Source organism: Podarcis raffonei, chromosome 17 (genome assembly GCF_027172205.1).
Source record: "Podarcis raffonei isolate rPodRaf1 chromosome 17, rPodRaf1.pri, whole genome shotgun sequence".
Taxonomy (NCBI): domain Eukaryota; kingdom Metazoa; phylum Chordata; class Lepidosauria; order Squamata; family Lacertidae; genus Podarcis; species Podarcis raffonei.
Genome location: NC_070618.1, coordinates 23,238,139 through 23,252,576, shown reverse-complemented (window position 1 = coordinate 23,252,576; position 14,438 = coordinate 23,238,139). Strand labels below are relative to the sequence as shown.

The 14,438-nt window shown below is 43.5% G+C and overlaps 1 protein-coding gene across 4 annotated transcripts; it reads right to left on the bottom strand.

Annotated features, from left to right (window-relative positions):
• Positions 1–743: 743 nt before the first annotated feature.
• LOC128405461 (formin-2-like) lies at positions 744–13,870 on the bottom strand. Of its 4 annotated transcripts, none has more exons than XM_053372161.1 (8): positions 13,535–13,870; positions 11,363–11,553; positions 9,597–9,716; positions 6,692–6,799; positions 5,549–5,614; positions 4,433–4,498; positions 2,504–2,675; positions 744–1,783 (listed from the first exon to the last, which is right to left on the bottom strand). In XM_053372161.1, the coding sequence occupies exons 2-8, from the start codon at positions 11,490–11,492 to the stop codon at positions 1,111–1,113; spliced, it is 1,335 nt and encodes a 444-aa protein (XP_053228136.1). In that variant the 5' UTR covers positions 11,493–11,553; positions 13,535–13,870; the 3' UTR covers positions 744–1,110. The 4 variants fall into 4 exon arrangements, with proteins under 4 accessions (XP_053228136.1, XP_053228139.1, XP_053228137.1 ...); XM_053372164.1 differs by lacking the exon at positions 13,535–13,870 and adding an exon at positions 10,956–11,014 and having other exon boundaries at positions 11,363–11,452; XM_053372162.1 differs by lacking the exon at positions 13,535–13,870 and having other exon boundaries at positions 6,692–6,781; positions 11,363–12,121.
• Between the last annotated feature and the right edge of the window lie 568 nt (positions 13,871–14,438).

Here is a 14,438-nt window from a genome sequence, read left to right as displayed (position 1 = left end):
GGTTGCAGCATTACATTGTGTGTTTTATGCCATCCAATTGGATGGGTATGCACTTGTGGCCTTATTGTTGCTGGGAGTAGTAACCTGTGCTGGCTTCCAAGGAACAACTGGGAGCCTTAAAGTGCTCCTGATTGTTCCCTGGCAAGGGAAGCTTGCTGGCCGTGCTTCTTGTAACTGCTGATCAGCCAACTGGCGGTGACAGCTACCCTGCAGCGACCAACTGCATTATGGCATTCCCCCAAGGGAACTCTATCGCAGCCGATCCCAGCAGGCTTCCTGTAAGCGCTGAACATTTTGGATGTTATTTCAGTGGACGATCAGAACCACACAGAGGGTTTCTCACTTGCTGCATACCTAGCCTCCTTGCTTTTAATCACATCCTTTTTTACTGGCATGTCAGAAAAAGCTTCAGTAGTTACCGTAATTTTTTGTAGGTTAGGTTGCTGAACAAGCCCAGTAGAAAAGTTATGAACTCCACATAGGGGAGACCCCATACTAATGCTGTCTTTCAGGAAAGAATGCCTTGCTGATTTCATAAATTTCAGGATGCATGGAAAGAGGTTTCCTATAGCTCCATACCGTATTACTCCCAAACTTCACAGAAACCTGTTTTATTCCCAGGATCAGTTAACACCAGCAAGGGGACCTAGCTGACTGTCCTCACCACCATATTTAGTGACTTCTGCATTAGTCTGGCTGAAAATAGCCATCAAGTCTACATCTTAATGTAGGGGAGACGAGAGTTCATTCATATAGTTGATTTATTGTACAGAAAATTTATTCATGTAACGTAACCTTATGTGGCTTTTGCCATGGCTAGTGATTCAAAGCTTTATTTATTTATTTTCCCACATCATAATATGAAACTATTCCAATGTCTCTTGGGAGTACGTACTTTCTTACACCACTTTTTTCTCACTAAGCTCAGCTATCAATACCGTTCCAGCATGCCTTCAGACCCCTGTAGTCCCAACTTCCTTGTTGGTTTTCTCCTCACTTCAGAATCTCAATATTTCTCTCTCTCTGAATTTTGTACGGAGCAGCCAACTGTGAAGTTAGTAATCCAGATTTCTTTCCTTCTTTTTCAAAAATCATCGTCAACATCAGGATTTAACCTTGTGGTGGTGGTGGTGGCGGTGCTGGTGGTGCTTCTGGGCCACTAGGTGGGGGTGGGGGAGCAGCTCCAGGTTCACTTGGTGGAGGTGGAGGTGGTGCTGCTGGGCCACCAGGTGGTGGTGGGGGTGCAGCTCCAGGTTCGCTTGGTGGAGGTGGAGGTGGTGCTGCTGGGCCACCAGGTGGTGGTGGGAGTGCAGCTCCAGGCTCGCTTGGTGGAGGTGGAGGTGGTGGTGCTGCTGGGCCACCAGATGGGGGCGGGGGTGCAGCTGCAGGCTCACTTGGTGGAGGTGGTGGTGGTGCTGCTGCTGGCTCATTTGGTGGCGGTGCTGCTGCTGGTGCACTTGGAGGTGGTGCTTCAGTTGATGGGGCTTGAGAGGGTGCCACTATTTCAGATGGTTCTGTCTCTCTAAGCCTGATTGACTCTAGAGTGCGGGCTGATTCATCAGAAAATGATGACACCTCATCTACTGAGTGTACAACAGGATCAAATGTTAGCATCCTTGAGGGTTTAGCCACCGAGGGGCTCCGTCCTACTGATCTTGGTCCGGACTCATTCCATATCAAGCTCTCAGTTCTAGACATTGCAGATTCGGATGGATAGGGATGGAAAAAGGATGGCCCAAATAGTGCTTGATTTTCAGAAGAAGTAAATGAGAGCTCTGTGTAACTGGAATGCAAAGAGGGGGTGTTGATTTTGTGTTTGCTGTTTCTAAGGATCTCAGGGCTGCGTCACTCGAAATACCTTCCCACATGGAAGACACCCCCATGCACAGCATGTCCTATGTAGGTTTCTCCACAATGCAGAGCATTTGCCTGCAACCTGCATGGTCATCTGACACACAGTTGCTTTACCAAGCCACTTCCATGTGGAGATGGCAGCATGCAGGCATATTAGGGGAGATGCGAGAAATGTATGTTAAAAAGGGACAGGCAGCTTTTTGCCCCCAGTGGCAGGGCCCTGCCCCCCTTTAATATCAGAGCAAGAACATATAGGACCTATAAGTATAAAGTTGCAAGATGGAGTGTTCCCATTCCAAGATTTGAGTCAGTTAATCATGTATTCTGCCTTCCAGGATACTCCATTCCATTGCTCTTCCTCCCCTGCTCCTATAGCAGTTAGCCAGTGTTCTGCGCCCACTGAGCATGTTCTGTCTTGACTGAGTTGTTTTGCCTCTTCTACTACAAATTAGGTTTTTTTATGGGGGTTTTTAAAAAATACTTCTCTAAACCTTTGGGTTCCCCCAAGCCTACTGATGCCTTCCTCTTGTGTGTGGATGATGCCATTTTGGCTACACAAGGAACCACATTTAGATAATGTGTTGACTATTAATACAGAATATACAGATGGATCGTTAGAATTCATCATTTGTGTGATGGGAAGACTTACCTAATTCTTTTGCTACATTGGTATATAGTCATACCACAAAGCATTGTAAGCAATATTAAAACACACAGAGTTGCTGAGGATACAGCCAACAGTATCTGTTCCCGGGGTCGTGGTCTTTCTTCTTCTTTGGAGACAAGTTGTATGCGCTTCTCAATCTCTGCATTGTCTGAAACTTAAGGCAGGGCAGTTGTTTAAAATTAATCAAATGGAAACAGCTGTTTACCTTTAAATCCACTAAATTGCTTACCTAATTCTGTATGAAAAGAAGTCAATGTGTGATCAGCAAGAATTAAAACCATACATTTTAACTTTATCAAGCATTCTTTTTGCTAAATGATGGAAAAAGAAAAAGATGTGGGACCAAGCATTTTGTTGTTGTTAAATTAACTGAATTACAAGTATCAACAGATTCATCGGCATAGCAGTGAATGAACAAATGAATGGAAACCAATTATTCACTATATAAGTAAGTTATCATCATCAAGCTCTGAATATAATTTTTTAAATATATGTTGAAAACTGCTTATTGTACATCTTTGTATAGATCACTATTTTATCTGCAGTTGTTGCCATTGTTGCCTTTGTTGTTATACTGTAGATTTTCTGAAGCCAGCCCAGACTGAAAAAAAAGTCCTGAAAGATTTATCTTATAGTGGTTCTCCAGGCAATGGGTATTCCACTATGGGGGAGCAATCCAAAAACACTTTTGTGCATGCATTTGCCATTTGGACTTGGTGCACAGATGTCATAGAGAGAAGTGTATTCTTGGTTTATCTGAGAGATCTTGACAGCACATGTTGAAAATATATGGGCAGGGCTGCAGGAATCCTAGGTACCTGATCCTCTGGATAGAAAATTCCCAGGGATTTGAAAAAGTAACCCAGTTTACATGTCACAGTCTACCAGGGGTCACTAACATTTTTTGACTAGCGGGCAGATTTTGAACTTTGAGAGAGTGTTAGAGTACCTACCAGTCACAAAATGACTGCCATGGAGGGGGCATGGCATAATAAAATTAGACAATCACTCCCAACAACTTTATGCACATACTATGGGAAGTCAGCTATGTCTTAATGGTTCCTAATTATGGAGATTATACACACACACACTCACTGATGCTGTTGTTGTCTAGTAACAACAGAGAGCGTTCCTCAATACAGTGGAACCTCGGTCATCGAATGCTTCGGAAGCTGAATGCTTTGGTTTTTGAATGCCAACAACCTGGAAGTGAATACTTCCGTTTTCAAACACGCCTCAGAAGTCGAACAGCTTCTGAGGCACGTTTCTCCATTTTTTCAATGGATTTTGCCGACCGGCAATTGCGCCTCAGTTGTCAAACATTTCAGAAGTCGAACGGTCTTCCAGAACGGATTACATTCAACAACCAAGGTTCCACTGTACAGTACTGAGGAAAATATATAAGATAACCACACCACTCTCATTTCACAGAAATCATTTAGAAGGTACCTGCACAATTTGCCCCTTATCTTTCTTTCTAGGAGAACTTGAGGCCTTTTTTTTTTTTTTTTTTTGTAATTGAAAACTCAGTCTGGGGCACCTGCTCAGTGACACACCACTGCGGGTCACAGGCTGGTGACCCCTGCAAGTAATCCATAGTTGATGTTTAACTGTGAATGTGCTGATCTGGTGTAGCATCATGTTTGATGTAGGGATGGGTTCTTTTGCTTTAACAAATCATCACTAAAAGAAGCAGCAGCAGTGGCTACAGATCATAGTTTGTTTGAGGCAAAACATACCACAATCTCTAGGCCAGAAATAAAGCTAAGTCAAGACTGGATCCTTGAAAATTTAACTATTTTCCAGCTCTAAATATAGGCAATACAAAATGTTCATCTCTTGTGCAAATGTTATGTAAGGTAAGATCATATGGCAATTTCAGGTTTCACCCCTGCTAAATTGTGTCCTTACTTGGTACCGGTTGGAAAAAGAGATCTTTTACTGGACTTCTGTCAAAATCTTCATTAAACATTCGTCCTGTAATAAAAGTTAAGAATGCAATTCAATTAAAAACAAATATTTAATTTGTGCAATACTTCTTATGTACATAGTTCAAGCATAGCTAATGCACTGTCCATTATGTCCAAGCCAGGGATCATGGTTTCTTTCTTCAAACAAATTGGTCAGTAATTCACAGCTAACCTTTAACTATGGTTTATAACGACATGCAAATGCGGTCATTGACAACTCTTTTTGCTGATTCCTGAAAATCCACAGGAATCTTCCCAAAGGGGGCATGGGGGCAAAGTATATACAGGCAACCCTTCATTTATGTGGGGGTTAAGTTCCAAGGCACCACATGCTTAAGTAAAATCACTTATATTTGAAACACCATTGAAAAAGCCTGCAAACACCACATTCCACCTCCACCCCATTCTGCCCCCTTTTGTAACTTTTTGGACCACTTCCGGACTTTAATGTGATAAGTGTTAGAAACCGAGATATGAAAGCTAGGAGCTAAATGGCACCATAAACTTAGGTTATGGGCACAACAATGGAATGTCTAGGCGTGCTTTTTTTATAGCAAGAATACAAAGCTGAAAATGAATGCACTGCAGCTGAAATATTATGTTCGTTTTTCACATGGTCTAGTCCTTCCCCTGCCCACCCCCTAATGTTCTTAAGAGGGTCTCTTCTCCAATCTTCAGAGAATAGCTGGAAGTGGGGAGGCAGAAAAAGGTCCTCCTTTCCTTCCACTCTGCAGTTTTAATCTGAAATCTTAGGCACAGGACTGTGCCCAAAGCTCAGAAACTGCTCGCGCTTATGAAATTCCCTGTTGCAAAATGCGCCTAGAACAATGGGAGTTTCAAACACTGCATGTGATGTGTGGTCGCACACATATTGAATGCACATAAATGGGGGGTACCCCAAATAAATAATACATAGCAAGCATCAGAGATTAAGCCTAGGTGTTCTGGTAGCTTTGGTAACTGAACAGTAGTGAGACCTAAGTAGATATGGCCTCTGAATAATTATTTGTACGGTTGGATCACATGGAAGTTTTGCCACAGCTAACTGTGCCCTTACCTGGTACCGGATGAAAAAGGACATCTTCTGGTTGATTTTTATAAACATCGTCATTCTTTGGTGGTACTATAATAAAAGTTAAGAAATATGTGATTCAATTAAAAAAATAAATCAGATTCCTTGTTCACTAATTTCTTATGAACATAGGTCATGGGTAGTTAATGAACTGGCTTTGTACTATGTCCAAACTTGGGACCGTGGTTTGTTTTGCTCAAACAAATCACAATCAGTAATCCAAACTTGTTTGTCTGAGATTGTGGTTTGTCTGAAACAAAACAAAACAAATCAAATCCCCAGTTGATTTATAAAGGTAACTGGTCTCTATCTCTAGATTGTAGTTGTAGAGGGTAGGTGGGAAGAAGGGGCAGTAACTGAATGGGCCCCTCCATGTTTTTCCCTCTAGGAAAAGAAAAGACTGCTATGGGAAGAGTTAAACCTCTCCCCTCAGGGCAGGAAAGGGTTAATATGCCACTCTCTCACTGCAGGTGGAGATTCCAGACAGGAAGGGGTTAAGCCCACCCACCCCATATAGGTAAATTTGGGATGTGCAGCCCACAGCAGCCCTAGAGTCAGGTAAGTGAGGCACTGGGCCTTGGGAAGGAGCTGTGAGAGCCTTGACAGGGTCCTAGAGTCCTCCTGCCTCCTTTCTAAAGGCCAGGTAGCACTTTCCCAGCTTTGGGAAGGAGATAGATGGGCTATAGGACCCTGCCAGAGCCTTATACCTCCCTCCCCAAACCCAGTGCCTCACTTACCCAGCTTTGGGAAGGCTGCGTGTTGTCAAATTTTGGCTTTGCTCCACCCCCCTCCCGCTGCGTGACAAGACAGTGTGCAGTCTATGGGTTCTGTGTCCACTTGGTATAAAAAAAGAGAAGCAAAGCAGCCCAGAACTATGTGTTCACAGTAAACCACAGTTTTCATTATCCATGGTTTACTGTGACATGCAAATGAGGTCACTATCAACTCTTCAGAATTTAAATTGGTTCCTGAAAATCTAGTGTTGGCTCCCTGAAAATGTAAATATGGGCCATGAAAATGCACTTTTTGTGCAAACCAGTAACTATGGTTTATCATGACATGCAAATATGATATGTAAGGTTGGCCCACATGGGATTTCCAGGTTTCATCACCGCTAACTGTTCTTACATGGTATTGGATGGAAAAGGTGATCAATGGATAGACTTTTGTCAACATCTTCATTATCTTGTAATCCAACATCTTCATGATTCTGTGGCCCTACAGTAAAGTTAAGAACTGTGCAATTCAATTAAAATTAAGCAATCACTTAAAAATAAGCAATCATTTTGTTTCTAGTTAATGAACTGGCTTAGTATTATGTCTTAACTGGGGATTATGGTTTCTTTTACTGATGAATGATCAGTAGTCTAAGAATAAATATCAGCTACAGATTGTAGTTTGTTTGAGGCAAAACAGACCACAGTTCCCAGCTCAGACATAAAGCTAAGCCACAGATGTTGTTTGTTTCTCTCGCATACTAGCAGAGAAGAATAAAGTGGCCCAGACCCAACAAATACATTGCCAACATTTTTCAGCAGTAGTACCAATTCCTGAAAACCCAGTGATGGCTCAATGAAAAAATACATGGTTTTTCCCAGTCCTATATATGGGCAATACAAAATGCACATACATAAGGTGGGTTCACACACAAATTTCAGTTTTAAGCACTGCTGAACTATATCCTTACCTGCTACTCAATAGAAAAAGACACCTCTGGATGGATGTTTGTCAACTTCTTCATTATCCCATACTTCTGTAACAAAGTTGCAGAAGTATGCAATATTTTTTAATGCACCCACCACTTTCTTTGTCCATTGTTTTGTTATGTACATACAGTAAGCCCACAACTTTCCTGGGGTTCCAGGAAAAATGCCTTTGGCAATCCCACCTGCCACTGAACCCAGTGCATTTTGACTATATGCAATTTTGGCTTTAGGCATGATCCCCAGAACATGACCCCCACGTAATTTGCAGGCTTACTGTAGTTCTTTGTTTTCTAAGCGCAGAGATAGCCCTCTTCCCAGTGTGAAGAAGAACAATGACTTTGGCAGCACTCTCCTTATTGTATAGTTTGGCTGTGCAAATTCCAACATCAGCCATGAAAGACATAGATCAAGGAGAATGAACAGCTGGAGCCTTGTCGTAATTAAAACGGTGCCATTATTATTCATTGGTACACAAGTGTAGAGTTTTGCTGCTCATGGCTATGCAGCATGCAGAAGCAAACATTTGAAGTGAGAAAGAGGGGTTCTTTTGATTGGGAGCTACACTGAAGACCAGATGGAGCATCCATTACCACTGCCTACTCCATATGAAAATGGAAGTCCACCATTTTCCAGAACTAGCTGTTTCCTAGTTCTGCTGGATCTCTCAGTGGCCTTTGATACTATCGACCATGGCATCCTTCTGAGCCATGTAGAGGAGCTGAGGGCACCGTTATGCAGTGGTTCCGTTCCTTCCTCCTGGGCCATGTCCAGAAAGGGAGGGGGATGAGTGTTCAGACCCCTGGGCTCTCACTGGTGGGGTGCCTCGGGGTTCCGTCCTCCATGCTTTTTAACATCTACATGAAGCTGCTGGGAGAGATCATCAGGGGGGTTGGACCGGGTGTTTATCAGTATGCTGATGACACCCAGCTCTACCTCTCTTTCAAATCAAAAACCAGTGAAGGCGGTGAAGGTCCTCTATGAGTGCCTGGAGGCGGTTGGAGGATGGATGGTGGCTAACAGATTGAGGTTGAATCCCGACAAGACAGACGTACTGTTTTGGGGCGACGGAGCAAGCAGGTGTGGGGGACTCCCTGGTCCTGAATGGGGTAACTGTGCCCCTGAAGGACCAGCTGTGCAATCTGGGATTCATTTTGGACACACAGCTGTCCATGGAAGTGCAGGTCAATTCTGTGTCCAGGGCAGCTGTCTATCAGCTCCACCTGGTATGCAGGCTGAGACCCTACCTGCCTACAGACTGTCTCGCCAAAGTGGTCCATGCTCTAGTTATCTCCCGCTTGGACTACTGCAACGCGCTGTATGTGCGGCTACCTTTGAAGGTGACCTGGCAGCTGCAGCTAATCCAGAATGTGGCAGCTAGACTGGTGCCTGAGAGTGGCCGCTGAGACCATATAACACCGGTCCTGAAAGACCTACATTGGCTCCCAGTACATTTCTAAGCACAATTCAAAGTATTGGTGCTGACCTTTAAAGCCCTAAACGGTTTTGTTTTGTTTGAAAGCCAAGGGACGATGGCAGAAACCACAATATTATTGCTCCATACGTTAAGTTTATCTTTCTTTTTTTAAAAAAACAACTTGCAAGATTGTTATCATACTTATCCCAAACTTTACCCAATAGTGTTTATACAAATGATTTTCAAATAGCATTGAATTTATCCATTGCAACTTGTTCATGTGTTACAAATTTATACATATCTTCTATCCATTTGCTGAAGAAAGCCACATTTTTATTCTTCCAGTTCATCAATACTGGTTTTTTTCCATAGTAAGGGACATTCATACTGCCCCTTAGTTAGATTCCATGTACTGGGAATATAATTCAAAAGCATATTTTCCTCTGCAAATGTAATGTTTTTTTCATACAGTTGCATTAATCGTTTCTGCTACCCTCTCCCAATGTCCCAATGTGGGACATTGTATGAACATAAGTTTTAAAGAAGCATTATCATCTCCAGCAGCTAGATGTCTTAGATAGCCCTTTCCTAACTCCAGTAAATTCAAAATATAATTTTTTTGTCTGAGTCTTAGTCTAAGGTCCAGAAACACCCTTGTTATAGAACTTAGCACAGTTTCCCTTTGCTTGGTTGAGATTGACATCCCTAATACGTTATTCCATTCATCCCTTAATATCTGCATATCAAACTGGTTTGCTGTATAAACATTTTCATAAGGGGACAGTGGGGTTTTTTTGTTACATAAGTGTTGATCAGATGTTTTAATAACTCTGGGCCTCTGAGGCTGTAAAAGTGGCTGGTCTTTTTCCTTATAATTCTTTTTATTTTTAATAAAGAATAATAAAAAGTATACCGTTCATTATAGAAATCTTATGTACAGCAGGGTGTATGATGATGTGCTTCGTACTTCCTGCCTCCTCCTCCTCGTTCGCTTTCTTCTCATGATTTATCCGAATAATAACTTTATGTTTCTCTAGATAAATGAGGTACATTAAAAAAAAACCACTTTATTCAATTATGGTTGAAAGAGCAGAAGCCTGCTATGAATTCTTCATCCAAACCCAACACCAGGCCTTTAAACAATACTCTGAGACAGTAGTCTTCAGTTTTTCCAGACCTTGGATCTACCTTTAACCCAAACATGCATTCAAGGACCCATTTCTTAATGTTATACCATATTCTTGTAGGTTTGTTAGTGCTAGCGTTGCAACCCACGCCTTAGATCAGGCCATGCTCTAGCAGTGGGTCCCAACCCAGCAATTGAAGACCAATACTCTAAGAGTATAGGGACGTGGGTGGCGCTGTGGGGTTAAACCACAGAGCCTAGGACTTGCCGATCAGAAGGTTGGCGGTTCGAATCCCCGCAACGGGGTGAGCTCCCATTGCTCGATCCCTGCTCCTGTCAACCTGGCAGTTCGAAAGCACGTCAAAGTGCAAGTAGATAAATAGGTACCGCTCCAGCGGGAAGGTAAACGGCGTTTCAGTGCGCTGCTCTGGTTCACTAGAAGCGGCTTAGTCATGCTGGCCACATGACCCAGAAGCTCCCTCGGCCAATAAAGCGAGATGAGCGCCACAACCCCAGAGTCGGTCATGACTGGACCTAATGGTCAGGGGTCCCTTTACCTTTACCTTACTCTAAGAGTGGGGTTGGGAACCTTTGGCCCTCCAGGAGTTGCCAAGCGACAACTCTCATTGACTCCAACTCACAGTTGGTGGGAGTTGTAGTACAGCAACATCTGGGGAGCCAAAGATTTCCCCAGCCCGGCTCTATGATAATTATATAACAGGTTTATATGTTTCAAATGGATTACTCTTAGGTCATGATCAGAGGTCTGCTTAAGGCCACGGAAACCAGTGGACTGAAGGATGACCAACTTCTGTGCTAGATTTAGTCCATTATGGCTACATGGAACCTCCAGATTTAGATATACCAATGAATCTCAGTGGCTGAGGAATGACAGCAGGGAAGGGCAACTGCCTTCATGGTCTCACATGTGGGCTTTCTAGAGGAATCCAGGTGATCACTGTGAGAAGTGAATTTGCTGGCCTACATCCTAGTCCTGAACCGGTGGGTTGCAGTCAGAACCAAGGTGAGTTGCAATAGGAGCACTACCACCATTCAAATATATGCTTAAAAGATTTAAGAAGCGGGCCCCCAAATGCAAGTTTGGGTTAAACGTGGGTCCTGGGTCTGTAAAGGTTGAAGGCATACCTGGCCTATATGGAGCTATGGTCAGATCCACCAGGGTTCTTCTCAGATTCTTAACATGACTACAGATGGAGACAAAAGGCAAATAATAGCTGTGGACAGGAAGACAAGGTATCCAGCCACCAACACACCCCAAATCGCTGAATTTTGTTGCCAGTAGAGTGGTGTCAGAAATTAAAGGGGCAGGAGCTTAAAATATTCAACAAAGTACACCAAACATAATAGAGAACAGAATAGTCCAGCTGAAGAGAGGTTCTGAGTGACACCATACAATGATTTTTGTCTGACCTAGTCACTTTCATTTCCTCCCCCCCCCAGCCGTCCGTTGTTTGTGGTTTTGCAGCACAATAGTAGTGTACAATCAACATCATGTTCTTAGATGTGGCATATACCTTTCAAAGAGATCATACCTTTAGTAGCTCCTGCAAATATTAATGATGATAAAAAGATGAACAGTAGCAGATTCATAAGGGAAACTGTCCAACGTCTCAAATCATTCTTCTGGGCGAGTCTCACTCTTCTCCTGCTGGAATCATTCATGTTGCATGATGTAATATCTCATTATGACATCACCATGCCCTTTAACCTCACAATGAACTAGCTGGAGAAGAATGGAAGACTGGGCATTTTGCAGAGTTAAACACATCTAACTTGGATCAATTTCCAAACTACCCAGAATTCTGGGGAGAGGGGGATGTGCATCAAATGTGCTGTAAATGTGCAGCGCGTGCACAGCTTAAGTGTACAAAAAAATCCCTGAAGGACAGAATATAGTAAGGCTTATGAAGGGTGTGGTTTGAGGTGAGGGTGTGTGGCTGAGGCCAATAAGTTTTCTGTGGGCCAGACAGAGAGGCCTGGGGTGGCCTGAGGTTCAACTCTGATCATAGGCAGTGTTGTCAAAAGTATAATGGTTCAAGCTTCCTTGGAAATAATTGCTTCTGTTCATCTAGGCATTTGGCTCTGAATTGGGTGATAATCCAAGTATGTATTGCTAGTCATCTTTTACTAGGGTAGGGTAGAATTGGTCCATATGTTACTGAAGGATGAGCGCTTTCAGTCAATTGTTATTTTAGCTTATCGGTAAGCTTGATTTTTTGTTACCATTTATGCTTTAATAATTGTATTGCTCTGAGACATTTTTGTACTAAGTGATGAATAAATGCAAACAACAACAACAACAACAACAACAACAACAATATTTTCTTCCTTCCAGTGTTTGTCTGCTCCTTGTGATAAGGTAAAGGATTCTGCATATGCTCACAGCTACTCTTCTTTTTAATACTGTTACCCATTTCCGAAGCTGATCCCAAGCATTTAAATGTGTTCTAGAGCTGTGCTTTGGGAAATCCTAGTCAAAATAAAGCCTTTCAGAGAAGTGGGGCAGGGAGGGGAGGAACAGGATGAGGAAACAGGTGTATACAAAGAGGCAAAGGGGCAAGGAAAGGAGAAAAGTGAAAAATGTAGGGGGAAGGGAAACAAAATGATTTAGGGTGTGGGGTAGAAATAGTGAGTGGGAAACAGGAAAAAGAGGCCAAGAAGGAAAAGCAAGGTCTGGGTCAAAAAAGTATATTTAAATCAACTTTTTTTGGAAAGGTCAGAAAAGAGAGAGAATTGTGTGGAAATTAGGCACGACAGGATTAGAAAAGAATGGAAGTGCTCAGATAACTTAATGGGAGAAAAGGGGAGAATGAATGACTGTAAGGTACTGAGATAGTTTTTAAAATGCAAAGGAGGAGAGGAAGAAAGGAAAAAGAGAAGCATTTGGAACACATTTGGCTAAGAAGGGATTGACCGCTTGGACTACTGCAATGCGCTCTACTTGGGGCTACCTTTGAAGGTGACCCGGAAACTGCAATTAATCCAGAATGCGGTAGCTAGTCTGGTGACTGGGAGTGGCCACCAGGACCACATAACACCGGTTCTGAGAGATCTGCATTGGCTCCCAGTACGTTTCTGAGCACAATTCAAAGTGTTGGTGCTGACCTTTAAAGCCCTAAACGGCCTCGGTCCTATATACCTGAAGGAGCGTCTCCACCCCCATTGTTCAGCCCAGACTCTGAGATCCAGTGCCGAGGGCCTTCTGGGGGTTCCCTCATTGCGAGAAGTAAGGTTACAGGGAACCAGGCAGAGGGCCTTCTCGGTAGTGGCACCTGCCTTGTGGAACGCCCTCCCAGCAGATGTCAAGGCAATAAGCAACTATTTTACTTTTAAAAGGCAACTGAAGGTAGCCTTCTTTAGGGAAGTTTTTAATGTCTAATGCTGTATTGTTTTTAATATTCAGTTGGAAGCCGCCCAGAGTGGCTGGGGAAACCCAGCCAGGTGGGCGGGGTATAAATAATAATTTTTTTAAAAAAATTGACTGACATTTGTTTAGCAAACCCCGCTTTAAGCACCACCACCACCCAAACTACCATCATGGGGTAGAGTGCAGGGGCAAATACAAGAGAGCTATCTCCCTATCTGTAAAATAAAATGTTACAGGGATTGGGGGAGGTTGAAAGTGAAGGCAGGAAAACGACACTCTTAAACCTAAAGCAAAAACAAATGTAATTTGTACGCCCTGCTATAAATGCCCAGCCCACCATTTGTCTGCACAAGGCAGACCTATTGGTGAGGGTTGCTTCAGATCCAGTCCTCGCCTGGCAGCAGCTGCTGAAGGATGCCAGCTTGGCTGGGAAGAAAAGAACAAGGGACTTTGGGGGGGGGGAGAAGCCAAGCAGCCACCCCCCTGTACCACGTTAGTTAGCCCAGCTCTGCCTCAGCCCAAAGATGGAAACAGAATATTATTGTAAGCCAACCTGTGCAGTGTCATGGTTAGTGTCAGACAAGGACTGGGGAGACCAGGGTTCAAATCCCCATGAAATAACTGGGCATAGCTGTCAACCTTCCCTTTTTTTTGGTGTGGGAAATTCCCTTATTCCAGCGCCGTTTTCCGCTGCTTCCTGCTACTATCCCGGATTGTTAGATATCCCATAGACTGTTCCCGGGACAGGTGAGGCTGCTGATCCCTTATTTTCAAATCTGAAAGTTGACAGCTATGTAACTGGGTGACCTTGGGCTAGGGTAATTGTGAGAATACTATAGGAAGGAGGAGAGGCAGGCAATGTAACCAAAGGAGCTGGCTGAGCTGCACTGGAGTGATGCATAAGGAAGCTGGAACTATTTGTCCCTCTTGCTTTCTTTGGTCTGGAGCTAAAAATATTACCTGTTACACGTTCTGTGCCTTTAGCTATATCCTGGAATGCAGCGAATAAAAAAGTATTTCCCCTTCGCCATACAGTCTAAAGTTCAGCCACTAATATCTTGCTCCTTGGGCAGAGGCACCATGCAGTTACTAACATCCTACAGAAAGGGCTTCTTACGCGACGGTGCAACTTTTCTGGATCGCATCCATCTCCTGGAACTTTCTTGTTTAGGGATGCAGGCTGAGCTCTGGGGATGCCTCTGTGCGCGACACCGAGATGCAGACCTCATAGATGCGGAAGG